Source organism: Muntiacus reevesi, chromosome 15 (assembly GCF_963930625.1).
Source record: "Muntiacus reevesi chromosome 15, mMunRee1.1, whole genome shotgun sequence".
NCBI lineage: Eukaryota > Metazoa > Chordata > Mammalia > Artiodactyla > Cervidae > Muntiacus > Muntiacus reevesi.
In genome coordinates this window covers 45,265,863-45,292,694 of record NC_089263.1, presented here as the reverse complement: position 1 = coordinate 45,292,694, position 26,832 = coordinate 45,265,863, and the positions used below count along the sequence as shown (strand labels likewise).

The 26,832-nt window shown below is 38.1% G+C and overlaps 1 protein-coding gene across 1 annotated transcript in view; it reads right to left on the bottom strand.

Moving 5' to 3' along the window:
• The window catches only part of TTC6 (tetratricopeptide repeat domain 6), a 183,574-nt gene that overhangs the window by 259 nt on the left and 156,483 nt on the right, over positions 1-26,832 (bottom strand). The window contains exons 26-30 of the mRNA XM_065906884.1: positions 21,421-21,494; positions 15,615-15,825; positions 12,221-12,373; positions 11,207-11,377; positions 387-612 (exon numbers count right to left, since the gene is read on the bottom strand). Coding sequence (XP_065762956.1) covers positions 387-612; positions 11,207-11,377; positions 12,221-12,373; positions 15,615-15,825; positions 21,421-21,494 — 835 coding nt within the window. The remainder of the gene's footprint in view (positions 1-386; positions 613-11,206; positions 11,378-12,220; positions 12,374-15,614; positions 15,826-21,420; positions 21,495-26,832) is intronic.

Sequence of the window (26,832 nt, the reverse complement as noted above, 5' to 3'; positions counted from 1 at the left end):
TAGTAAATAATAGTATATAATATAAAAATAAAATAATACTTTAGTATTACCTATTTGAAAACATTTTTCCTCATATGTACATTATTTAGTTACATTTGAATCTTTCTACGAAAATTAACTCGGGAAACACAGTACAAGGTCTTTTTTGAAAGTCAAGCAATATTTGTGTATGGTTTCCCTAATAATTTTCTACATTTTAGCATACTAATGCTGTAAGTTATTACATAAGCAAATCTATATTGATTACATTAAAGATAAGATATATAAAACCATTAATTCTAATGTAAACTTATCTAAGCAAATAGACCTGATGTCTTTCTTCTTTTGTCATCTAAAAACAATTCAGACATTGTAATCTTACTCAAAAAATTACCAAAAAAATATACCTTTACTTAGGTCTTCTTCAGCCAGTTCATATTGCTTTAAACAACAGTAGAAGTATGCTCTGTTAAAATATACTGCAGCCCACAATGGACAGCTTTCAACCACATACGCAAAATCTTCTTTTGCTTCTTCATATCTCTTTAATACTGTATTTGCAATAGCTCGATTCATGGTAGCACATTCATTTTCTGGATCAAACTTTAAAGCCTTTGAGAAGTAGTCACTAGCCTACAGAAATGTGAAGACAATGACAATCTGAATATATTTTAACTGGCAGCCATACAGCAATTTGAAACACTTTTACTATAAAACTCAGGTCATCTGTATCAGATACAGATGATAAAAAGGTACAGTATTTGCAGAGAATGTAAAAGACGATAATAAAACCAACCAATAGTTGGTCTGTTTTGTGTTATCATCCTGTGTCAGCAGTTATAGTGTCAGAGATAAAATACTCCGCTCTGCTGAAGTGAAATGTTCTCCTACCACCTCCCCCTGCTGTCTATGCCCCCACCACACACACACACACACACACACAAAAATCCCATATCCTGTATAACACTATAAGTTAGGAAAAAAGGTCACAACAGGAAAATAAAACATAAGTTAGAAAACAAACACTTTTCATATAAAAGCAGAGTAAGGGCTAAAGAGAGAAATGAACTTTGAAAATAAAGTTCTAAACCACACTAAAAAGGTTTAAAAACACAGTTATACTATGGAAAGCTATAAGGAAAGAAGAGAGAAGATAAAAATCAGCTTTTCAAGAAGATCCAAGACTCCAGATGCTTTACAACAAATTCTCAAGCTGGAAAGGACCCTGCAAAGTATGGTCCATAGACCCGTGTTGAGGTCTTAAGTAAGTTAGTAAAATCTTAAAAACTGCTCCTTCACCACAAATACCTTGAGATGCTGATTAGACATGCTACTACTCAAGGTAGGAATCTCTTCTCTAGTTAGGGAATGGATAAAAATTTGACTCCTTTGAATTTGAATTCAAAGGAGTTTGAAACCTCCCTAAATAAGGAAAAGTCATTTTTAACAATACAGCTTGCTGAGTCCAATTCCTTTACCACTCAATTTTCCCTCAGCGTACCACAGTTTCAAAAAAAATTTGAAACCTCTCTAAATTAGGAAAAGTCATTTTTAACAAAACAGCTTGCTGAATCCAATTCCTTTAGCACTCAATTTTCCCCCAGCACACCACATTCTGGCTTCTGTCTGTCTCCCTCTTTCCATGAGGTCAGTTTTTGGTAAGGCTGAGGGTGTTGTGAAGTCCAGCAGACATTTTCTAGACCTTTCCTTCCGCAGCATTTCTGTGGCACAGATGCCCTTGGTCTGTCCTTCGCCCTTAAAACTCTCTGTCTTTGAAACAGGGAGTCTCCCTAGTTTTTTCTCCTACCTCTCTGATCATTTTCTATCAGTCTTCTTCATTGAACTATTTTTCTTTATATTTCCCAGGGATTTTTTTCTCAGTTATTGTGGGTGAAGTGAAACATTGAGAGCACAGTGGCTAGGAGCCCAGACCTCAGGGCCAGACGTCCAGGCTCTACCACATATTAGCTCTATGCCCTCAACTCTTTGACTTGATTTTTCACATCTGTAAAATGGAAGCAAAAAATCGAACTCTACTTTCAGTGCTGCTATGACAGCTAAGTGAGCTAACAGGTAAAGTACTGAGAATAATATGTAGAATATAGTAAAGACTCAATTATACTGATAAATCTTTTTTTTTTTTTTTTTGCCAGTATCTGCAAATGGAGAGATCATAGCCCTCAGGCAATAGACCATGAATTTTACTGTTTGTGACTATTGAGAAGCAATTAGATCAAGACTGTGTAATCCATCTCATCCCAGAATGGGAGCTGTTCTGGCTGTGGCTAAGTGCAATTTAAGGATCCCTGAAAAAGGCAGCAGAATTGACATTCCTCTGTGAAAAGCTTAAAGAATTCACTCCTGAACAGGAGGCTGGACTCACAGTCATTACAAATGAGGCAAGGAAATGACTCAAAGCAGGGCCAAGACTTCCTTCAAAAAGTAATTTAAGTTTCATTTTAACTAACCAATAAGTCATCAATAAAAACTACACAATTCAAAATCACAAAAGGATGACTTCAGTCAGGTAGAAGCTAATACCTACCTCAGCTAAAATAAATGAACTTAGTAAAACACTACAGTATGGCTAACTGTGAACAATATAACTTTCTATTACAGCTTTAAATATATACTACTTAGGAAGTGAAAGCCTATATATTTAATGAGGTTACTAGAATAGGAGTATTATCACCCATGGAGTAGTTAGAGGACAAAGATGCCTACCACAGTGGATGGCCTTGATTTAACCACTTGTCTAATTTCCTCATGCACGTGTATGTGCATGATAAGTCAATCAGTAATGTCCGACTCTTTGCGGCCCCACAGACTGCAGCATGCCAGGCTTCCCTGTCCATCAACTCCCAGAGCTTGCTCAAACTCATGTCCATCGAGTTGGTGATGTCATCCAACCATCTCATCCTCTGTCGTCCCCTTCTCCTCCTGCCTTCAATCTTTCCCAGCATCAGGGTCTTTTCCAATGAGTCAGTTCTTCAAATCAAGTGGCCAAAGTATTGGAGTGTCAGCATCAGTCCTTCCAGTGAAAATTCAGGACTGATTTCCTTTAGGATTGATTGAAGTCACTTCAGTTAAGTCCAACTCTTTGCGACTCCATGGACTGTAACTTGCCAGGCTCCTGTTCATGGGATTCTCCAGGCAAGAATACTAGAGTGGACTGCCATTTCCTTCTCCAGAGATCTTCCTGATCCAGGGATTGAACCTACATCTCTTCTGTCTCCTGCACTGGCAGGAGGGTTCTTTACCACTAGTGCCACCTGGGAAGCCAGGGCTTGTTTACTAGCTTCTAGATGCTTTCTGTTTCAAATTGTGTTTCTCGAATTTCAATAGACTGTATCTCCAAAACTAAAATTAGTTCAGAACCATACCTGTAAGTTCCCTCATACCTGTAATTAATTAGAAGGCTGACTCAGTTATTATTGAAAAGTCACCTGTATGTAGTTCATGATGCATCCAAATGTGGTTTAAAACCATTAAGCTACTAAGTAATCACAAAAGAAGCCAGAACACATACATGTCTTAACCCTCTAGAGATTATTTGGTTTATTGAAAGACCCTTTCTCCTGGCCCTAAATCTTCTATCCATAGTCAGAAATAAAATGGGGAGGAAGGTGTACAGCAAATAGAAGAATTTTCTCCACAAAAAAACAGAGCATACAAAAATAGCTGAATAAACCACTCTCAAAGTCTGCCTGTTTCTCAAGGGAGTACACACTATAAAGTCCAGGTATCCAGTATATCAAGACAGAGAACAGAATATATTTTAGATCAAATATTTGCCCAGCTGATGTGCCCCCAGTTTGGAGGAAAAAGAGCCATACTTTAAAAAAATGATCAAAAGTTCAAACTACACTTTAGATCTAACCAAACAGTCTTATACATGATATCCACAGAGTTATTAAGGACAAATAAGCTTAAAATGTGAGTGCTTCCTTCTCACATGGACCATAACCAGTTATGGAAACAGAAAAGTGCCCTGGGCATTGTGTATGTCTTAATCTCATTAACTAACTCTCTAGCACACAGAAACATTGCCAAAACCCAGCTGGAGAGTAGTCTGAGCTTGACAAAGTTTAAGGTAACTTACCCTGATCATCAGCCTCAGAAGACGTTAGACTCCCAGCTATCTGAGGTCTGAGCCATGACAATCTCATTCATGCCCTACACAATAATATCTTTGATAATTCTCTGTTCCAGCATCTAACTTCACCTCTGAGGTCAACCAGCCTCATCATAGGGGTCAGCAAGTTAACTGATCTAACTTGGGAAAGAATGAAACTAACACAATTGCAGTAGAAATAGAATGGAAATGGCATGTGTGAAAAAAAAAAAAACAAACTAAGAAGCAAAACTGACAGAATTAGATGACTGATTAGATGAAGCTGAGGAAGAAAAATTATGATTGATGCAATATGTTTACTCAGGTAACTCTAAGGAATGACATCTTGAATTGAGACAGGGTTTTTAGGAAGAAGAGCTGGATGGGGTGTAGAAGATACAGAGATTAATTCGGTTTTGACTCTAATGCACTTATAAAGCATCCAGTTTTAGCAACTGATAAGTATGGGTTAGGAGCTCAGAAGAAAGGTAGAGGTTGACATGCAGCATAAGCCATGGGTATGGATGGGCTTTCTGAGTAAGGAAATACAGGAAAAGAGACAGGAGTGTGGTCTACGGCCATACCACCTTGAACGCGCCCGATCTCGTCTGATCTCGGAAGCTAAGCAGGGTCGGGCCTGGTTAGTACTTGGATGGGAGACAGGAGTGTGATTCCTGGCATTAAAGAGCTTAACTGGAATGAGGAGATGAGAGACTAACTCAGAGAAATGGTTGTGGAGTGACACAAAGCCATACTGAATTTGTATAGAATCATATACAAAGCAGTACAGAGTCAAGATCTCACTTTAAATTTAACCACAAACTTGAAAGGAGAGCTTAAAGTTGTCTGGTAGTCCTACTATACTTCAAGCCTGGAATGTTCACACTACCACTTTTCACATGTTCTCTTTCCTCTTCAAAACTCCTAGCTACACGTCCTCCTTTTAACCTATCCATCCTCACTCTTAACTGGTAAATGATACTCATATCTCATGGAAAAACTATAATCAATAAATAGAAATGCCTACTATCAAAATCTACCTATCAGACTCCCCTGGTGGTGCAGTGGATAAGAGTCCACTGTCCAAGACGGCAGACAGGGGTTCCATCACTGGTCTGGGAAGATTCCACATGCCGAGGAGAACCTAAGCCTGTGTGCCACAACCACTGAGCCTGCGCTCCAGGGCCAGCGAGCCACAACTGTGGAGCCCACATGCCACAACTACTGAATCCCCCACACCTAGAGCTCATGCTCCACAAGAGAAGCCATGGCAGTGAGAAGACTGCAAACCACATGAAGATCTGCCCCCACTCACTGCAGCTAACTGAGCGCGTAAGAATTGATGCCTTTGAACTGTGGTGTTGGAGAAGACTCTTGAGAGTCCCTTGGACTACAAGGACATCAACCAGTCCATCCTAAAGGAAATCGGTCCTGAATATTTATTGGAAGGACTGATGCTGAAGTTGAAACTCCAATACTTTGGCCACCTGCTGTGAAGAATTGACTCATTTGAAAAGACCCTGACGCCGGGAAAGATTGAAGGCAGGAGGAGAAGGGGATGACAGAGGATGAGATGGTTGGATGGCATCACTGATTCAGTAGACATGAGTTTGAGTAAGCTCCAGGAGTTGGTGATGGACAGGGAGGCTTGGCATGGGGCAGTACATGGGGTTGCAAAGAGTCGGACACGACTGAGTGACTGAACTGAACACCTCAACCAGAGAAAGTCTGCACAAAGCAACAAAAGTCCAGTGCAATAAAAAATAAATAAAAAGCAACTTAAAAGTCTATCCATCTACAGCAGCGGTACTCTCTTCTGTACTCTCCGTGTTCCTTCATGACATAATGGATAGTGTGACCTGCTATCTTCAAAGGTCACCCCTGGAACTTCCAAACTTTAGTCCCATCAAATCCTCAAAGATTTTGATTCTAATTATCCCTATCACTCTCTCCTGAACCAACAATTTCTCCTTTTCCACCAGATCCTTTCATTAACATCGGAGCATGAATCAATTAAAAAATTAAAAATAACACCACCTTACTCCACTCCAGCCATCACCCCCATTTCACTACTTCTCTTCACGGGAGAATTTCTTGAACTAGTTGAACTAATTCTTCACCTCACGTTTTCTCCAAAATCCTTTCCACTTAAAGCTCTGGTGCCACTGCTACTCCAATGATGTTCCTACCAAAGTCATCAAGGATTCTCTCCAACCTCTCTTTCCTGGACTTCTCCGCAGCATTTGACACAGGACGCATTTCTTAAAGCACTTTATTCCTGAGGTGATATGTACTCTCCTGCTTTTCGTCCCACCACCCTGGCTGGATACCCCCTTCTCAGTCTACACTCTGGCATCTCCTCTCTGCCTCACTTCTAAACACTGACGCTGCCCCAGGGCTGCTCCTTAAACCCCTCCTCTCCACCTACATTATCCACCCAGGTAACCTCCTATAGTCCTACACAGATGCTAATACTGATAAAGTACTGCTTATATGAGGTGGTATTAGATGTTTATCACTACTAATATTATAATATTTTTGATTTCTTCCTCCAATAAAATGTAAACTACATCATAAAAGAAGTCTTCCTTGTCTCGTTTAGCTCTGTACCCTGAGGGTCTTCATTAACTCCTAGCAGATGGCAGGTACATTATAAACATAAGGAGTTTGAAAGAATGAAGAGCTAAGTGGAATCAGGAAGTACTTGCTCAACTTTTCCAGCAAAATGCAAAGGACTGTAGATAAAGGTGTCACAGTAGATAAAGGTGTCCCAAAGATCACTTTTAAGGGGTATGGTGACAATATCGAGTGGTAGAGGAGAATACAGAGGTTATAGACCTCAGAAAATGCAAGCAATAAAAACAACTTTTTAAGATGAGTATGTTCTCTTAGAAAAAAGGACTGTGAGAAGTTCTGAGGAACATAGAGCTTGTGGTAAAAGTCTTCCTAAACCAGGCTACACTAAACAGAACAGACTGTGAAGTCCTTTGCAATAGCATCAGAGGTAGCTCAACTCAGAAAGTTACCATGGACCATCACCCTGTTTTCCACAGGAATCTCTGCTTTTAGTCCAGGGGAAAAAAATTATCTCATTCAAATATAAGTAAGAGAAAAGTAATTTGCCTGCCTTCATTGTAAAAATCAAAGATAAAAAATTAATAGAGTTTTAGAAATAAAATAAAAGTGACCAGAAAAAAGTATTGCTACACTGTAGATAAAAATTACAACATTATAAAATGAGCTAGAAAAAATTGGTAAGAAATTGCATTTAATTTTTTAAAAATTAAATAAATACATAATCTATCTTAAAAAAGAGGTGGCCAGGAAGATGTGTCATGGAAATGGCATGGAAAAGAATTTTAAAGAAACCTGAATTATAAGGTCCACAAGGAAATAACAAATAGAAAACACAGTAAAGATTTAAAAAGTGTCAGTCGATCAGTCGTGTCTGACTCTTTGCGACTCCAAGGACTGTAACTCACCAGGCTCCTCTGTCCATGGAATTCTCCAGGCAGGAATACTAGAGTGGGTTGCCATGCCCTCCTCCAGGGAATCTTCCCAACCCACGTATAGAACCTAAGTCTCCCAGGCTGCAGGCAGATTCTTTACTGTCTGAGCCATCAGGAAAGCCCAAGATTTAGGAAAGAGATGCAAAAAAAAAAAAGAAACAGAAATTAAGAGATAAAAAATGCTTGAAAAAAAATAACTAGCATATAGAAGTCAAAATACATCCCACTTATAATAATTGGTATTCATTGCCATTGAAGAAAACCAAAAGAGTGAAACAGAAAAATTCTTACACTGAATTCAGCAAATTTTCTGGAATCTGAGTACTGAAAATGCATACTCTGTACTTATAGCTTTGACCCCAAAAGGTCAATTTTAACAAATACTTGAGTAAAACTTTTCATTTATAAAAACAAAAACAAAAAACTTTGGTGATTCTGACAAAAAGAAGTCATCAACAACAAAAATCAGGTTTGCATCAGACTTTGGGTACCAACATATATAACACTAAAAAATAGTGAAAGACACAAGACATTCAAACGAAGAAAAAGTGAGTCAAGGATACTAAATCCAGACACGCTGTCTTAAGACATAAAGGCTGCAGGCTAACAGCTGTGAACATGAAACAATTCAAGGAATGTGAACCCTTTCTCAAGACTCTATTTGTTGTGGTTGTGGTTCAATCACTAAGTCATGTCCAACTGTTTGTGACCCCATGGACTGTAGCCCACCAGGCTCCTCTGTCCATGCTATTTTCCAGGCAAGAATACAGGGGTTGAGTTGCCATTTCCTCCTCCAGGGAATCTTTCTGACACAGGGATTGAACCCAGCCTCCTGCATTGGTAGGTGGATTGTTTACCATTCCTGACTCAGGGAAGTCCCCAGGACTCCACTAGAAGACTAATTTCAGAGCACCAAAAAATGATTGGTTAGAAGGGAAAGCCTGGCAAAAAGCCTGGTGAGGAGAATTAAATATATTTAACTGAAGAACTTAGACTAAAACAAAAAATAAGGATAACAAAATAGCATGCAAATATTAAATCTTCTGGCAGCATAGGAATAACGAAGGAAAACAAAATGGGAAAATACAGAGAGAATGGAAAGCAAGATAACGTGACAAGTTGACAGAACAAGCTCAAGCATATTTAAGGATGTAAATATAAACATTTTTAAAAGAGAAAACTATTAGCTAAAAGTGACTAATGTGTGAGAGGGAGAAGTAAGAGGGAAAGATATTAAAGGGTCCTTTTATTGTTCTTCATAGCAAAGAACTTCCGTGGTGGCTCAGACAGTACAAAATCTGCCTGCAATGTGGGAAACCTGGGTTTGATCCCTGGGTTGGGAAGATCCCCTGGAGGAGGGCATGGCAACCCACTCCAGTATTCTTGCCTGGAGAATCCCATGGACAGAGGAGACTGGCCGGCTACAGTCCACGGGGCCACAAAGACTCAGACAGTACTCGGGCAGCACACAGCAGAGCACAGTAAAGAAATACGGAAGTGGGGGTACAAAGGTATTTTTATAAAGGTGATCACTAAAGCAAAACTGCAAGGAGATCAAACCAGTCAATCCTCAAGGAAATCAACACTGACTATGCACTGGAAGGACTGATGCTGAAGCTGAAGCTCCCATACTTTGGTCACCTGATGTGAAGAGACTATTCATTGGAAAAGACTCTGACACTGGGAAAGGTTGAAGACAAAAGGAGAAGGGGTGACCGAAGCTGAGATGTTTAAATAGCATCACCAACTCAATGAACATGAATTTGAGCAAACTCCAGGAGATGGTGAAGGACAGAGGAGCCTGGTGTGCTGCAGTTCCTGGGGTTGCAAAGAGTTGGACATGACTCAGTGACTGAACAACGAAGCAAAACTGTAAACCTTCCTAAATATTAGGGAAAATTCTAAATTTTTAAATAAAACAAACCACAGAATAAAAATTTAAATACATGTAAACAGAAAATAGGACATAAAATAACAGAACTAAGACCAAATATACTGAACTATGCCAAAATGTAAAAGGGATATAGCCCACTTATTAAAAGATAAATATTTTCAAATTTTGTCATCTAAAATAAAATCCAACTCTACACTGTAGGAAAGAGACAAAACTAAAACAAAGAATTTTAAACATTGAAAATAAAAGGAAGGACAAAGGAATACTAAGCAGAAGCAAATCAAATGAAATCAGAGGTCAGGATCTTCATAACAGATAATAGAGAATTTATTCCAAAGAGAAAAAGAAGAGCATTTGTAATGCTGAAAACTACAATTCACAATGCATATATAATATGTATGAATATCTATACATGAAATACTGCATTTCATAAGGTAGGGATTAAACAGATATAACTGGAGAAGGAAACAGCAACCCACTCCAGTATTCTTGCCTGAGAAATCCCATGGACAAAGGAGCCTGGAGGGCCATAGTGCATGGGGTCACAAAGAGTTGGACACAACTCAGCTACTAAACAAGAACGAAAGAGATATAAAGAAACCTACATAGGGTTACACTAATTATAGGATACTTGAATAAATCTTTCTCTGTATAAGATAAACCAAATGAACAAAATAGTATGAATAAAGATTAACTAAAAAATATAATTAATAAGGTAGATCTTATATATTTCAACACTATATGCTAGTGATAGAAACTCTCTTTGGGAAGGCCCCTGGAATATTAAAGAAAAAAAAGTTATCATGTAATAGACCACATTAAAACCCAAAATAAATTCCAATATTTGAAAAGATAAAAATCCTCCCTCCTGAACATTTTAAGTGTTCCATCAATTTATCCTTTAATCAAAGGGGAAATTTGGCTAAAATTTCAAGTGCAACATTTTGGGAAAACAAAAATAAAAGCATTAAAGACCAAAATTCAGGGGATACTGCTGAAAACATTACTTGGGGGAAAGGCATAACCCTTAACAACTTACCACAATATCAATGAAAGAGTGAATAAATAGATTAAGCTCTGACTCAAAAAATTAGACAAAGAATATAATAAAATTGAAGATAAGGAACAAAAGAGTAAATAAAGATTTAAAAAACACAAAAAACAGTTTGACTCATGTAATGCATTACAATTCAAATATAATAAATTCAAAATATAAAAATATCATCTATTAACCCAACACTTTCATTTCAGACATTATGAACTGATGCTGAAAAAAAGATTGCTGCCATAAAACCAGAAGTAACATACATATCTCCTCACCCCCAGTCAAGTGATCATGTGACTGAAACTTAAGGTAGAAATTACGATGAGCTAGACAATCACATCATGAAAGATAGTCTGGAAGAAAGTCTGAGATTTTGCTAAATGGAGGCAGGAAGCTGGCAACAATGGACAGCAAGGAGACTGCAGGCACCTGGAGACGTCCACAACAGTGTTTACTGGACAAGTGTTGAGTGGCTAATAATAATGAGAAGAATAAATCCACAGAGGTGTAAACACTTAATACATAATTCTAAGCATTCTTAGGCAAGAGAAGATCTCCTAAAGAGCTAATGAATGCCTGAGACATAAGGATTGCATTTTAAAACTATATGTAATGAAGAAAGCACTTAGTGTCAAAAAGAAAATGAGAAGGAAAACTCACATTACCTGGGAAAATTGCCTGTGATGAAAGTAGATATTTCCTGCATTGAAGTAAGCCAGCGAGTAGGTGGGGTTTAAAGAAATTGCTTCTTGATAGTCTCTCATTGCGTTCTGTTTTTGACCCATAAACTCATGAATCACACCACGATTTGTTAAGAACTCTGCTGTAGCATTGATCTGCAATATAACAGTAAGAGTAGTTAGCGTCTGGGAATAGTATTTATCTCCAATTTCACGTCTGCAAAAATGGACATGAAATCTCTTTGTGGAAAGCTAGTGATTGTACAGGTGAAACCCCACTAGAGCAAACATTTTGAGAAATGACTCGGCATGAAGTTGGTTCAATGCCAACATTTTGTTGATTTGGTTGCAATAAAACAAATAATCTTAGTGCTTTACTCAGTTCCTTTGCAAAGAATGGGGCTTAAGAATAGATGCATGAGGAAAAGTTTGTCTGTTTAACTCTGTTAAGCTGGAGCCAGAAATTAAAAAGTTAACATGTTTATTTGTTCTATGCAGTATAGCAATTACCTTTCAGTTCTTTCCTTTTCTGATCTCAAAGATTACAATATCTACCCAAATACACACAAAAAAATAAAAAAGAATCCAAAATCGAGAAGACAAAAGGCAGATTTTCTGTCACTGAATTTATTTGCCATTTCACTACAGAAAAAGCTGGGGGTTTACATTATTCTTTCTTTAGTTCCTTCAAAGCCAGAACATTATTTTATTTTTTTAATTATAAAATAATATTGATGTATCATGAAGCTATAAATTTGCATGTACTAAGAGGAACCAACATTTATTAGAAATGTATTTTAAAAATTTTAAATACATTTAGGTTATAAAATTGGCAAGCTATAATAACTCTTTATTCTGGGAAACTCCTGGGGGAAAAAATACTAATATTATTCTTTCTACAAGTCACTTTTAACAGGCAACAGAGGACTTCTTACTTCATCTTATTCACTGATGACATTAGTTTACACTAATGATAACATAATCTAAGTGGATTTTTACCTTTATGGCAGCATTTATATCCTGAAATGCAGCAAAATTATCACCCATCTGAAGACAGACCACAGCTCTTCCTTCATAGGCTAGGTAGCTCTTTGGATCAACTTCCATAGCAATGGTAAAGTGGTTCCAAGCTTTCTGGAATTTTCCTTGGGCCTAAAATAATTTTCCATTTATACCAAGTAAGAAATTGCCCATATCATGACAAATGTTTATGATTCTAACTTAAATAAAGTCTTTTCGTAGGGGTATATTTATGCTGTGCTAAATCTAAGCTATTTTAAACAAGGAAGTAGGCTGCACCGTGAGTACATTCAAATGACTAATTCCCCTGAGATTTATGCTGAAATTTTAATTAGCTGAAATATATCTGATTGTCAGAGGCATCTCTTATACCAGTCTTCAATAACATAAAATCTTGACCACCATGGGAAACATCAACGCTTCTGACAATCACTACAAAATTTACACTGAGCTCTGCAAGCTCAGTTGGTAAAGAATCCACCTGCAATGCAGGGGACCCCAGTTTGATTCCCGGGTCGGGAAGATCTGCTGGAGAAGGGATAGGCTACCCACGCCAGTATTCTTGGGCTTCCCTTGTGGCTCAGCTGGTAAAGAATCCGCCTGCAAAGCGGGAGAGTTGGGTTTGATCCCTGGTTTGGGAAGATCCCCTGGAGAAGGGAATGGCTACCCACTCCAGTATTCTGGCCTAGAGAATTCCATGGACTGTATAATCCATGGCGTAGCAAAGAGGTGGACACGACTGAGCAACTTTCACTTTCACTGCACACACAGGCAGGAATCGTTTATTTGCTTGGCATTGAAACTCTAGTTATATGTATTACACATAACAAAATAAATATGTGCTCAATAATTAAGCAAATAAACTAATGGTATAAAGTGAAAGTGTATAAACTATACAGCCCATGGAATTCTCCAGGCCAGAATACTGGAGTGGGTAGCCTTTCCCTTCTCCAGGGGATCTTCCCAACCCAGGGATCGAACCCAAGTCTCCAGCATTGCAAGTGGATTCTTTACCAGCTGAGTCACAAGGGAAGTCCATAATGGTATAAAACCTAACTGTTAAATTGCACCAGTGTCTGGCGTTTTAGGATCACTATACATATTCCATGAAAAATGCATACAAATCAACCAAGCAGGTATTTACACCAACCTTAGCACCAACTGGAAAAAAAGAGAGAAGGTTAGGAAGGGAACACTGTTAGCAGAAAGATGTCAGAGTATTTCCTAGAGAAGACCAGTTGGCAACCAAATAAATCATCACAGAAAGGCAGTGAGTTGATAAATTCAGCACAGTCCAGGGCCTGTCCTTTATTCCTGTGGGCTCAAAAACCCAACTTGCCAGTCTCAGAAGCTGACTCTCACATAAACCAATTGACTCTTGAATAAAACTAATACAAAATAGAACTTAGAGTTAATTAGACACTGTCTTTAACCAGTAAATTTCTCCCTCACAGTAAATTATGTGAGAATCAACATCACCATCATGTGTTCATTTGATAAACAAAGAACTGAACTTGTTTGATCCTGACAACATCTGTTTTGCTCACTTCCCATCTCTAGCGCTAGGCACACAGAAGGGGAAACTGTTTCATACTTATCTAAAAAATGGTCACTCTTGGCCCTAAACAGGATTTGATGGGTTTTTCTAGCTCTCATTTTTCAGTCCTTCCTTTCCTGATTCAATTCTTCCTCATACTGACGAGTTTTTCAATTCTCCTTCAGGTTGACATACACCCTGAGATTGTCATAAAATACAAATCTGATGTCAGTGCTCTGGTGAGTGACATTCACATTTTTAACTGACCTAGACCAGTTAAAATGACCTTCACCTCCAGTCATTACTCAGTACTATAGTCTTATCCCACGTCACTCTCCCCTTGTCCATAACATTCCATCTCCTTAAGCCCTCTGTCTCTTTCTTACCAAATGAGCTGGTCCCTTTCTATGGAACACCGTGTTCTAAGCCCCAACTTCTACACCTAATTACTAGTTTTTCATATCTCAATTTAAATGTTAATTTCTCAAAAAGTCTTCCCTCACCCCCTCAAACAATGCTAGGTTTCCTTAATATAAACTGTCCTAAAACCTATCCTTTTTTTTTTTTTTAACTTATCCTGATTATAATTAAGTAATTATTCATGTGCCAGCTTGACGCTTATTCCTTCAATAGGTAGTAAACTCTACAAGAAGAACCCAGTGTCTTTTGGTCACCGCTGTAGCCCTAGGCCTAGATCAGTCCCTGTCCTATACTAGGTGCCCAGAAAATGCAATGAACGATGACATTAACATATTTCTTTTGATTTGCAGTCAGTTCTAGCTGTTCTGGGAATCACCCTGTCTCTAAATTGACTTTGCAAATTTCTATTGTGGTCAAATAATGGCTAATTTCATGCTTAACTCTCAGAAGGCAATCTTATTTCCCTTATTAATCAGTTTTTGGGCATACCTCACTATAACCAACCCACAGACACCTCCTAGTCTTAGATCAACCAAATTCATTTATTTTTTAAATGGGAAAAAAAAAAAAAAAAACCTCAACTTTAAAAGACATTGTTAATAGGAATTTCTGCAAATTACCATAATTTAAACATACTTTTGCCCATTGTTTAATTTTTTTAAATAATAAAAGATACAAAAAGATTACTCCTTTCCTTTTCATGGAAAATATAACACATCTAGCACTTTCTTCCAAGAAAATCACTCCATATTTTGTAGTGCACATAACTCAGTGAGCATATGGGTCAGGTCAGTGTCCCAGAAATCACACAGAGACATGGTTGATAACACAAAGAACAACACTCTTCCAACTAGCTGGAAGGACACATGCCTATTCTCTTGGCTTCCAGTGTGTTCTAATTCACTGCCATTTGGAAGATGACCTGAATTCAGAAGTCCCTATATAGTGGTTGTCTGGTCCATCGCATAGGTCATGTCATTACATTGTCTATTCCCTTTAGCTTTTCACAATTTAATAGGATAAAACCTATGGAGCCCAGGTATAACTAGTGAAATAAATTTTAACCTGATTTTTATATGTGAAACTCACCGGGAAAGTCTTAAAAGTTGTCTATAAGAGTGGTATGTATAACGGGGTAAGGTAGAAAGGGGTGCAGGCAATAAGGAAACTCAAGTTCACAAGATCCTCATCTCACTATCACATTAGGTTCCTGGGTATGCTCCCCAGGCAGGCTCCCTGTAACTCATCAAATCCCAGCTTTCCACTGACATTGTGAATACTAATAAGAAGATAAAGGTAAAATGTTCACAGTGAAAGAAGCATTGTGTATATCCATCACCACTGAAAGGTCAAATGTAACCTCTTTCTTGTCTAAAAGGTACTTTCATGGTCCAAAATGTTGTCATATGATATTACCTGCAAATTATAGCCTAAACAAATTCTGGCTTTTGTATAGACTGGATTAAAATGCAGTGCTTTCAGAAAGTCCTTCTGTGCTTGCTTGGTGGCCTCATCATGCCCATATTCCATGTAAGAATTTCCCCGTCCAATGTAAGCATCCAGAAAACGTGGATCAATCTTAACAGCCCAGGTGAAGAAGTTGACAGCTTCTTCAAACTCTTTATTCCTGAAAAGAAATGAAAATATTAATGCTTTCTGGTGAATTATCTAAGTGCTTTTCTGTATATAACCTTTACATAAAGGAAAGCATTAACCCTTAAAAAAAGCTTTAATTTTTACTAACTATGAACTATCATAAGAACTATTGCCATGGAGAAGGGAATGGCAACTCACTCCAGTAGTCTTGCCTGGAGAATCCCATGGACAGAGAAGCCTGGCAGGGGGTCTCAAGAGTCCATGGGATCTCAAGAGTCAGAGATGACTTAGTGATTAAACCACCACCACCACCAAGAACTATTGCCATACGACCTAAGGCAGTCTGATGGGGTTCTTTGAAGATAGTGGTAGAAGGAAAGAGGGGAAGTAACAGCCTTCTTTATAGCAGAATATATTGAGATGATATTCTAGAGTTCTTTTTTCAGAATTATAAAAATCTGAATGGCATTCTTGAACACATTTATAAGAGTTATCTGTGGACAGTATAGAAAAACATACTATTATTAATAAAATACACCATTTAAATCAGATTAAAATAAATTCATTGTTAAATATTTAATATGTCCTTTATCATGAAAGGAGCTCAATTTTTCATCACACGAGAATTCTTACTTCAGAACTTCTATAAAGGCAGCCCATTTCATTTTGGACACCAAAAAAGGAGAGGAGAAAAAGAAGTGAAATGCATTTTATTATTAACTTGTAAATATATGTGACTAAATGATAACTCTGTCTCTCTATCTTCCTTGATTAGTCTCCTGTGGTTACATGAGGGTTGTTGAAGTAATCGAACATTTATCCATGGGTATATAAAGTCACTTTGCCATTTCACATGCAAATCTAATAAGTATTTTTAATTTCAATTAATATGGAAAGTTTAGAATTTTTTAACAGAATGAAGGAGCTAACACTGAGTAACTACTTTCTTACCAGGTACTACGCTGAGTGCTTTACATATACTATTTCACTTAATTCTTCCAACACTTCTGTAAGCTTGCTATAATTTTTTTATATTTTATAGACTAAAAGAATATCATGACTCAGAAAAGTTTGCACATATTAAATAACACAGTAGAGAGCATGCTAAGATTGCACAGAGCAAATATGTGGGGTTCAAACCCAGGTGAGTCAGACTCCAAAATCCATGCTTTCCCACAAGTCATCCCTACCCACATTCTTCACCTTTAACATACTTGTAGCCAGTGCACAAGAGCTGGTGTGCCGACCGACCTCTCAACAGTGCAGTCAGAAGAAAGGCTTGGCGTTCAAGACTAAGCCTGAACATACAAATTAATACTAATTTTTCAAAACTGCTAGAAGGATCAAACGACAGCATGTGAAAAAACCCTTAGCACAGAGACCCTCACCCAATAAAGATTACTATCCTCTCTCCATTCTTTTCATTACTTCTCAAAAAGGTTTCAAACTTTAACAAGACGCATCACTTGCTTTTCTAACTTTTCCTTTATGAAAATAATCATGGAACCCAGGGTAACTATTTTAGACACTATCATCTCTTAGATATCACTCAGCATTATCTCTTAAAATACAGTTTCCCAAACCTCAGCCCTTCCTTCATGACAGTTGCCCTGTGTCCCAACTATACCTATCATTTATTGAGTATTTCTCTTTAAGTCACTTTTTTTATTTAAGTAAAACTATTTTTTAAAAAAACTTAATTTCAATACCACAAGCACAAAATCAAAATCTCATGTCATAAACAGAAGGCAACCATAAAGATAAATAAATATTGGAGTTGGATAGCACAGTTTGCAGAAAACTAAACCTGAGAGCTGTACCATCTATCACGAAGTGTGGAGAAGATGCTAAAGACTAACTCTTAGCTGAGACTTTCTCCTTCATGTGTTCAGAGGGTCTGAGAAAGAAGTCACTTTAAACTGAAAAGCAATCCAGTTTCCCATAACGTGATTCAATTTTTTTGAATGCTTGTGCATGCCATTAAAAAGTAATAGAGGTGCTGATGATATTTCCCCCACGTTTTGGCAAACACTGTCCAAAAGTGTGCGCCAAGTGTTGTGCCAGAAGGTGACAAAAGAATCAACAGGAAAGCACCAGGAGAGCTTGACATTACAAACAGGAGACGGTTAGCACTCATGTATATGAGACAGCTGGTGTCTTCTGAGTTTACTCTGTGGATTCGCACAGAGAAAACACGGGCTCCCCTCCCTCAAGCAGTTTAGAGTGAAACTGTCCTCCTCTTTCCTGATAACTGGCCCTATTTGAGAAGAAAAAGTTCGCTGAATACAAGGTTACAATGCTTGTAGCCACGTTCTCACTGTATTACAGAAATAACCCTAGCCTAGATAATGCACTTTTTATCAAGAGTAATTACACAGTAGTAATTTGCATTTCTGTATAAAATGCATTTAGCTGATAGGTTTTAAACCCGTGTTCAATTCCTGGGTGGGGAAGATGCCCTGAAGGAGGGCAAGGCAACCAACTCCAGTATTCTTGCCTGGTCCCCATGGACAGAGGAGCCTGGTCGGCCACAGTACATGGGGTCGCTCAGACACGTTTGAGCAACTAACACTTGAACTCTTCACTTTCATTTCTATCTCTAGGTAGTGAGCCACTTATTTATGATGCATACCTACGGTGACCATATAAATGGAAATTTCCAGGGCAACCCAGTTCTCTCATATTCTTCCCACAAAGCACTGAAATGTTTCTAGTATGCTTACCTCCAAATTGTATCATACACATTGCTTCCCTCTTACCCAGAGGGAAATTTAAAATCCTTTGTGAATACATATGCCAATATGTAGTTTACAAAACATAATTTCACCCTTTGAATCGTCAAACCAACTTTAAAAGAAAAAATGAGGCAATGAATTGAAGTTATTTTTCGACTCACATCTAGCTATCAGCACTAATGTTTATCAAACATCTAGTCTATTCAGACTAAGCAAACAACCATTAAACCTTAAACCTGGGGAGGGAGCCTGAAAGGCAGCTAGCAACCTCTTCAAAGCTGATAATATCTAAAAATCAAGTCCAGAGGAGGTGATGGAGCCAAAGCCAGAGACACCACTCCAGCCCCCTACACCAGTAGGAAAAAATATAGACACAGCAACTTCATTTTTCTGAAGATGGGTATGTCACACAATGTCCTGTAGCTTAGGGCTCCTGTTAAATAATCACGTGGCAGTTTAAAAATGGAAAAATGTGGCAAAGTGTCTGTTATATCAGGGTACACGTTCAACTGGCACATAAACTGTTAAAACATCAATTACACAAACACAAAAGTATGTTAGCTTTTCTAAAATAAAAAGTGTCTCTATAAATCTAAAATAACGTGATCACCGAAGGAAGCTGTGTGACTCTCATTATGGTGTCTATTAACTAAGGACCAGGTGCTGAGCTTGCAGGTTAGGCCACAGACACCAAGGCCCACCGCGTTTCCCAAATGAATCATATACATGACCAGATGTGCCCTACTGGGTTGTACAAATAAATCATAAATACCTCCCCAAACTAAAGAATGTGGCCTGCAGAGTTGAAGATTCAGAAATATTTTATGCAAATATAAGAAGAGTGAAATAAATGTGCTGAAGTAAAAAGTGGATAGAATATGTAACTCTGAGCCATCAGGCTCCCCCTCTGTGACTTTTTTTTTTAATCGTAAGGTGGCTTTCTCAAAGAGATCTAAAAATTAACTCTACCATAATACTCTTAGTGACCCAATTGGGCAACAAGTAGGATATTCAGCCTAAGGAATGTTGTCTCCTAGCAACCACAAGAGAGAGAACCAGAGATATACAAAGGCACACTTCAAAAGTCTGCAATCCCACGAGTTCAAAGATCAAAGCCCTAAAATTTACAGATTTATTCCTTTTTAAAAATTTTCCAAATGGGAGAATTTTTACTTTCTCTACTATGAAACATCAATAGTGAATCTCATTATTTACAAACCATGCTGCTGAAGTAAAAAGTATGTTATAGCTCAACTTGAAAAGCAAAAATATTTTTCTTGAAATAAATATAACCAATCACTTAACATTCCTTATTGTTAAATTCAGTAGAACTATTAAAATACATGGAATGGGGACGCTGAGTTATTAGAATTTTACTGTTGATTTAATTCTATTTTTATTAAAAGACAATAGAGATTCTGGTGGGATGATGAAAGTTGGTTATTTGGAATTGCAAAGCAGTTTCAGTTTAAGGAGACCCCGCCATATATACCCAGTGATTACACTTCATAAAGGAGATCAGGACCTGACACATAGAAAAAGTTACTGACTCTAAGAGTTGCAAAACACAGGAATGAGGCTGAGAAAATTTTGGTGTCTGGTTTTGGTTTTAAGAGAATTCAGTGACCTCAGACATTTCTGGTCTCCACTCGCCCACCAAAACAAACACATCAGTCATTATTATTTCATTTCTTTTTAAGAATGGCAATTACTTAAAGAGATGAATTGTACAAAGATGCTGTATTAAAATAGACAATGATCTGACTATGTTTTTTGCCTGTATAAATTTAAAGGTCTAAAAAAAAAAAAAAAAAACGAAAGAAAAAAAATAATAAATTTAAAGGTCTGAGACCAGTTTGGGCCTTTTAACCAAATATACCTTTACAAGTTCCAGTAATTATACTACCATATTCATAAAATTGAAAAAATATAACTCTCAGAGAGAAACCATACCTGTACTAGTTATGTCCTAAAAGAGGGGAAAAAAGAATGTCAGTTTTCTAAGTAATTCAAACTATGTTCTATTGCCTAAATTGTATATTTACAGAGTCTACTTGCTATCCTAATTTTCTCACCCAAGTAACTGCTATTATTTCACTCATGAAAAATGCTGTAATTTATTACTTAACTAAATACATTCTGTTTCACATTAAAATGTGAAATTTACGTGCTGAATTTCTATGCTTTTAAAAGTAAAATGTCCAGAAATTAATTTTTTGATATCAAATGTATGGGTAGAAATGTAAGCTATAAATTATAGCTAACAAAATTGATCTAATATTATTTCAGAGTAAATTTTAAACTAATCTTCTATATTTTAGCCTTATGTTACTATTCTTTTCTCCTCTTCTATAATTTACCTATTTTTTACAATAATACCAGAAACAAGTACTGTATTTTAAGTAATTTTAAGTAATGTATTTTTTGTAGATTTCATTGTATTTTATAGATATTTACTGGTATATTTTAATTAGTTTTAGTTTTAGAAATGCTTTTTAAAGGTAAAATTTTCTTGAAAATATTTTACTAAATCAACCTCTCTTCTAGGAAAGAGACTTTTTAAAAGTTAGCTCCATTTAATGAACAAATTTAATTATTCTATTCTTAGATATTACAAGCTATTCATGATTTCATTCTGTGTATTACCAAGGTCCTTTCCAATAAGTAGATCTGAATCATATGGATACCCCCAATGCTATCAGCAGGCATTGAGTTGCTGGTTTGGCTAAAATAGTTTGAGAAACTTAGGGGTGGTTCCCACTTCCATACAGTGATTCTGTGTGTCTCTCCCCGTTTTTGTACTCTGTCGCTTCCACAATATTCTCCTCTGTCTCTCCTGTTATAAATCTGCTGGTCCCACTTGCTCTCGCTTCATAAACCACACTCCATACCTGTGATAGCATATGGCAGTAGCTTGACATAGGTTCACGTTAGTCTTGCTTATCAGTGCCGCTTGTTTAAAATCCTGAAAGAGTTTTACAAATTTTGGTTAGTTTTACCACATTACCTTTCGGGTTTTCATAAACTTCCTCCTAACTTTGATTCTACCACAAATAAATTTTACACAAGCCTTAAAATATACATCTTCTGTAAACTTTATGTTTTCCTTTTAGGATCACATGAGAATACTATAACCCAATACAGAATACCACAACCAAAAACTCACTCCTGTCTCTACTCTTCTTGCGGTTTTGCCTGGTATTGTAATGAGGTATCACTTACTTTCTTTTTTATTGCTTTTTTTCCCCCAGTGAACACCACCAGAGACTTCTCTATCCAGACAGAAATAGAAATTTGCTGGCAGAGACTCTTAGGATTACAGGACAGATAAGCCCTCGGGCCAGGCCCTATAACCGCAACTCTTGCGTGGATTAGCTAAGGTAGCTCCTACCTGGGCAGCCCACACTTCGGGGAAAATGTGTTATTTTGTCCAGGGATCCTAGAAGCCTCCAGAGAAGGAGCAGTGGAAATGCTAACTGCAACAGGTAAAGTCAGGGCAGTCAGCTGGAACAGACCTGAATGGTACTGGTTGGGCTGAGTCACTCAGTCGTGTCCAACTCTTTGTCACCCCATGGACTGTAGCCTGCCAGGCTCTTCTAACCATGGGATTCTCCAGGCAAGAACACTGATGTGGGTTGCCATGCCCTCCTCCAGGGGATCTTCCCAACCCAAGAATCAAACCCTTGTCTCCTGCATTGCAAGCAGATTCTTTACCGTCTGAGCCACCAGGGAAGCCCAAAGGGTACTGGGGAAGAGGCTAAAAGAATTAAAAGCACTAACTCTGCCCGAGATCCTGATGCTGTGACCTGAACACTGTTCTCTATTGGACACCAAAGACAAGCTGTCTGAAGTTCTTTAGCTTTTCAAAGCCCTACGAAAACAACTGAAACCTGAAGCAAAATAAGAATACCACTAAACTGAAACAAATAAAATGTTTAAATAAATGTCTACATATCAAAAGACCATGTCAACAGCAATGAGACTTCTATGTATAGGTATGTGTGAAAGTGAAAGTGAAGTTGTTCAGTTGTGTCTGACTCTTTGCAACCCCATGGACTGTAGCCTACCAGGATCCTCCATCAATGGGATTCCTCAGGCAAGAGTACTGGAGTGGGTTGCCATGTCCTTCTCCAGGGGATCTTCCCGACTCAGGGATCAAACCCAGGTCTCCTGCATTGTAGGCAGATGCTTTACCGTCTGAGCCACCAGGGAAGTCCTAGGTATGTCCACAGGTATTGTGTACATATATACGTAAATAATGTGAGATACAGATTGATTTCAATGTTTGCCATAATGTGGGATTATGGAATTATATCCCATAATTTGGGAACTCAAAAGATAAGAGTCCAACACCTGTAAAGGAATAAAAATGGAATAAACAAAGGAATAAAAAATAAAAATGACTCTGCTTTTTGCCAGAGGACTGCTTCAGCAAGAATCTTTTGGGCTGTTTTGGTTATGAACTCACTTGACCAAACTAGACAGTGGGGAGGATCCTAACCTCCTGTGGAGTGGCTAAAAGGAACTTTAGTTTCCAGACTCCCTTCTCACTTCCAGAAGGCTGGGTAAGAGCGCTCTACAGTCTTAAAAGCTAAGCGTCACACTTCTGGTTTCCACTCCACTAGAGAGAACTCAATCATGAGGATAGTCTCCCTCCTCCCTCTGTTCCTCTATCGTCTTCCCCTCTCCCTTCTCCTTCCACAAAGCTGGCTGTTTAATGGGGGTAGAATAAGTTCTCTGCTAATAGCAGGGGTGGAAGAGGGAGCAGTAATGTCAAACTGAACCCTCTGGGGTGCTACTATAGGAGAAGGGTATCAGTCCAGACCCATCTGAGAATATGAACTCCCCACTTAGACTTCTGAAGCATATTTTGATGCTACATGGAATTATTTGGAAGAAAATAAGAAATTTATTGTCCAGACAAATATAATCTAATGAAATATGCTACCTGGTATTTCCCCCTAAGAGGATTTTCTTTTCCTTTTTTGCTGAAATGAAGTCAAACTTACAACTGTAACTGAGATTTCCTTACAAACTTTTCCATTAATTCGGCCTAACAATTCCGGTTCAAATGCCACACTCTTATTTCCTGTGTTCTTATGAAGGGCACACAACTTTCTTTTTTTTTTTTTTAAATGTTCAATTTAATAACTAATTTCATTTTATAAAAACAACTTTCAATTAACTAATACATTTTCAGCTCTCATCCTACTTGATCTCTCTGTTAATCCATCATTCCCACTAAGAATGTTTCCCTGAGTAGGTTTTCAGACTCGGCTCTCTCTAGGTTCTGCATTTAGCCCTCTTATTATTCAGTCATGTATTTCTTCATTGGTCTGCCTCAGCAATCATCTCTATTTAATTTTTCTAATTAATTTTTAAAATTTACACAGGGGAAAAACTTTTTTTGCCTTTTATTGCAGGCACATCTTGTTTTATTGAGCTTCGCAGATACTGCACTTTGTACAAATTGTGCAATCTTGCCTCAAGCAAGTCTATTGGCACCATTTTTTCAACAGCATTTGCTCAGTTTGTGTCCTATTATCATATTCTGGTAATTCTCATAATATTTCAAACATTTTCATTATTATTGTAGTTGTTATGGTAGTTTGTGATCCTCAATGATCCTTGATGTTACTACTGCAAAAAGATTACAACTAACTGAAGGCTCAGATGATGGTTAACATTTTTTATCAATAAAGTACTTTTTAACTAAGATAGGTCCATTTTTAAGACATAATGCTATTGCACACTCAATAGACTATAGCATTGTACAAACATAACTTTTATATGCACTTTTATGCATGAAACAAAACAATTAATGTGACTCACTTTATTGCTATGTTCGCTTTATTGCTATGGTCTGGAACCAAACCTACAATATCACCAAGGCAAGCCTGTAGTGTTTGCAGGGCATGTTTTTACCCCCAGTCTTTTTACTTTTACCCTACTATATCTTATATTAAAGTCTGTTTCTTGCAGCCAGAATATTGTTCTAATGTAACATCCTCACTATTTCAATTGGGGTATTTGGAGAATTTCCATTTAATGTAACTGCTGATAAGGTTGGATTTAGGTCTACCATTTATTGTCTGTTTTCTGCTGGTCTCCTCTGTTTCTGTTCCTTTGTCTTCTCTTTCCAGACTTATCTGGGATTATTTTAATTTTTTCATACTCCATTTTAATTAATCTACTCTTTTTGACTGCAGAGGTCACATTTGAGAAGAAACATGGAATAAAAGGAGGTCGTGAAACATATGCAGATCAACAGGAGGAGTGTTTTCCACATAGGGAATAGCTGTGCGAGGACCCTGAGGCAGGAAGGGAGCCTGGGATTTCCGAGGCGTAGCCAAAGGCCACAGAGGAGTAACCTGAGTGGAGAAAAGAAGAATATTGACAATGAAGTCAGATCAGTGAGCGGCAGTCAGGTCACTGGGGTCTTGGTTGGCTACAGTCAAGAGTTCAGATTTTGGCCTGAGTGTGATGGGAAGCCACTGGAGGGTTCTGAGCCGAGGAGTAGCTTGAGCTGCTTTATGTTTTTCAAAGGCATCTCTGGCTGCTAAGTGTGAATAGCACTTAGAGGGACAACAGCAGAAGCAGCGAGTCCAGATGGAAAGCTACTGCAGGAACCCAGGCAGGAGAAGGTAGAGGCTGGGAGGAGGAGGAGAGCAGGGTGAAAAAATGAGAAATGACTGAATTCAAGATACATTTTGATGGTAGAGCTGACCACACTGGCTCATGATTTAGACACGGGGTGTGAGAAGAGAGGCGTCAAAAAACAAACAAAAAAAAAACCGAGAGAGAGGTCAAGAATGATTCCCACCAGACCGTGAGCTCCTCAAGGACTGGAAATCTGTCTTATTTGTCTCCATATCTTTAATGTCTGAAGGAATACAGTATTTGGAATCAGGAGAGACCTAAGTTCAAATCTTGCCCCAGTACTTCCTGGTTAACTCAGTTTAGTTCAGTTCAATCACTCAGTCATGTCTAACTCTTTGTGACCTCATGAACCACCGCACACCAGGCCGCCCTGGCCATCACCAACTCCCGGAGTCCACCCAAACCCATGTCCATTGAGTCGGTGATGCCATCCAACCATCTCATCCTCTGTCGGCCCCTTCTCCTCCTGCCCTCAATCTTTCCCAGCATCAAGGTCTTTTCACAAATGAGTCAGCTCTTCGCATCAGGTGGCCAAAGTATTGGAGTTTCAGCTTCAACATCAGTCCTTCCAATGAACACCAAGGACTGATTTCCTTTAGGATGGACTGGTTGTATCTCCTTGCAGTCCAAGGGACTTTCAAGAGTCTTCTCCAACACCACAGTTCAAAAGCATCAATTTCTTCGGCACTCAGCTTTCTTTATAGTCCAACTCTCACATCTATACATGACTACTAGAAAAACCATAGCCTTGACTAGATGGACCTTTGTTGACAAAGTAATGTCTCTGCTTTTTAATATGCTGTCTAGGGTGGTCATAACTTTCCTTCCAAGGAGTAAACATCTTTTAATTTCATGGCTGCAGTCACCATCTGCAGTGATTTTGGAGCCCAGAAAAATAAAGTCAGCCACTGTTTCCACTGTCTCCCCATCTACTTGCCATGAAGTGATGGGACCGGATGCCATGATCTTAGTTTTCTGAATGTTGAGTTTTAAGTCAACTTTTTCACTCTCCTCTTTTACTTTCATCAAGAGGCTCTTTAGTTCTTCTTCACTTTCTGCCATAAGGGTGGTGTCATCTGCATATCTAAGGTTATTGATATTTCTCCCAGCAATCTTGATTCCAGCTTGTGCTTCCTCCAGCCCAGCATTTCTCATGATGTACTCTGCATATAAGTTAAATAAGCAGGGTGACAATATACAGCCTTGACTTACTCCTTTTCCTATTTGGAACCAGTCTGTTCTTCCATGTCCAGTTCTAAGTGTTGCTTCCTGACCTGCATACAGGTTTCTCAAGAGATAGGTCAGGTGGTCTGGTATTCCCATCTCTTTCAGAATTTTCCACAGTTTATTGTGATCCACACAGTCAAAGGTTTTGACATAGTCAATAAAGCGGAAACAGATGTTTTTCTGGAACTCTCTCGCTTTTTCAATAACCTCTTTAGAATATCAGCTTCCTCATCCACAAGTCACAGTTGTAAATCATGCAGTATTGTTGAGAACACAGCAGGCATAACTGTGCAATAACTCGAGTTACTGTTCTGTGAAGCACTAAAGGAATACTTGGGTGGGTAGTAATATGGGCCTTGCATTTAATTCTCCACCAGCTGATGTCTTTTGCTTCCAAACCTCATTTTCCTCACTTT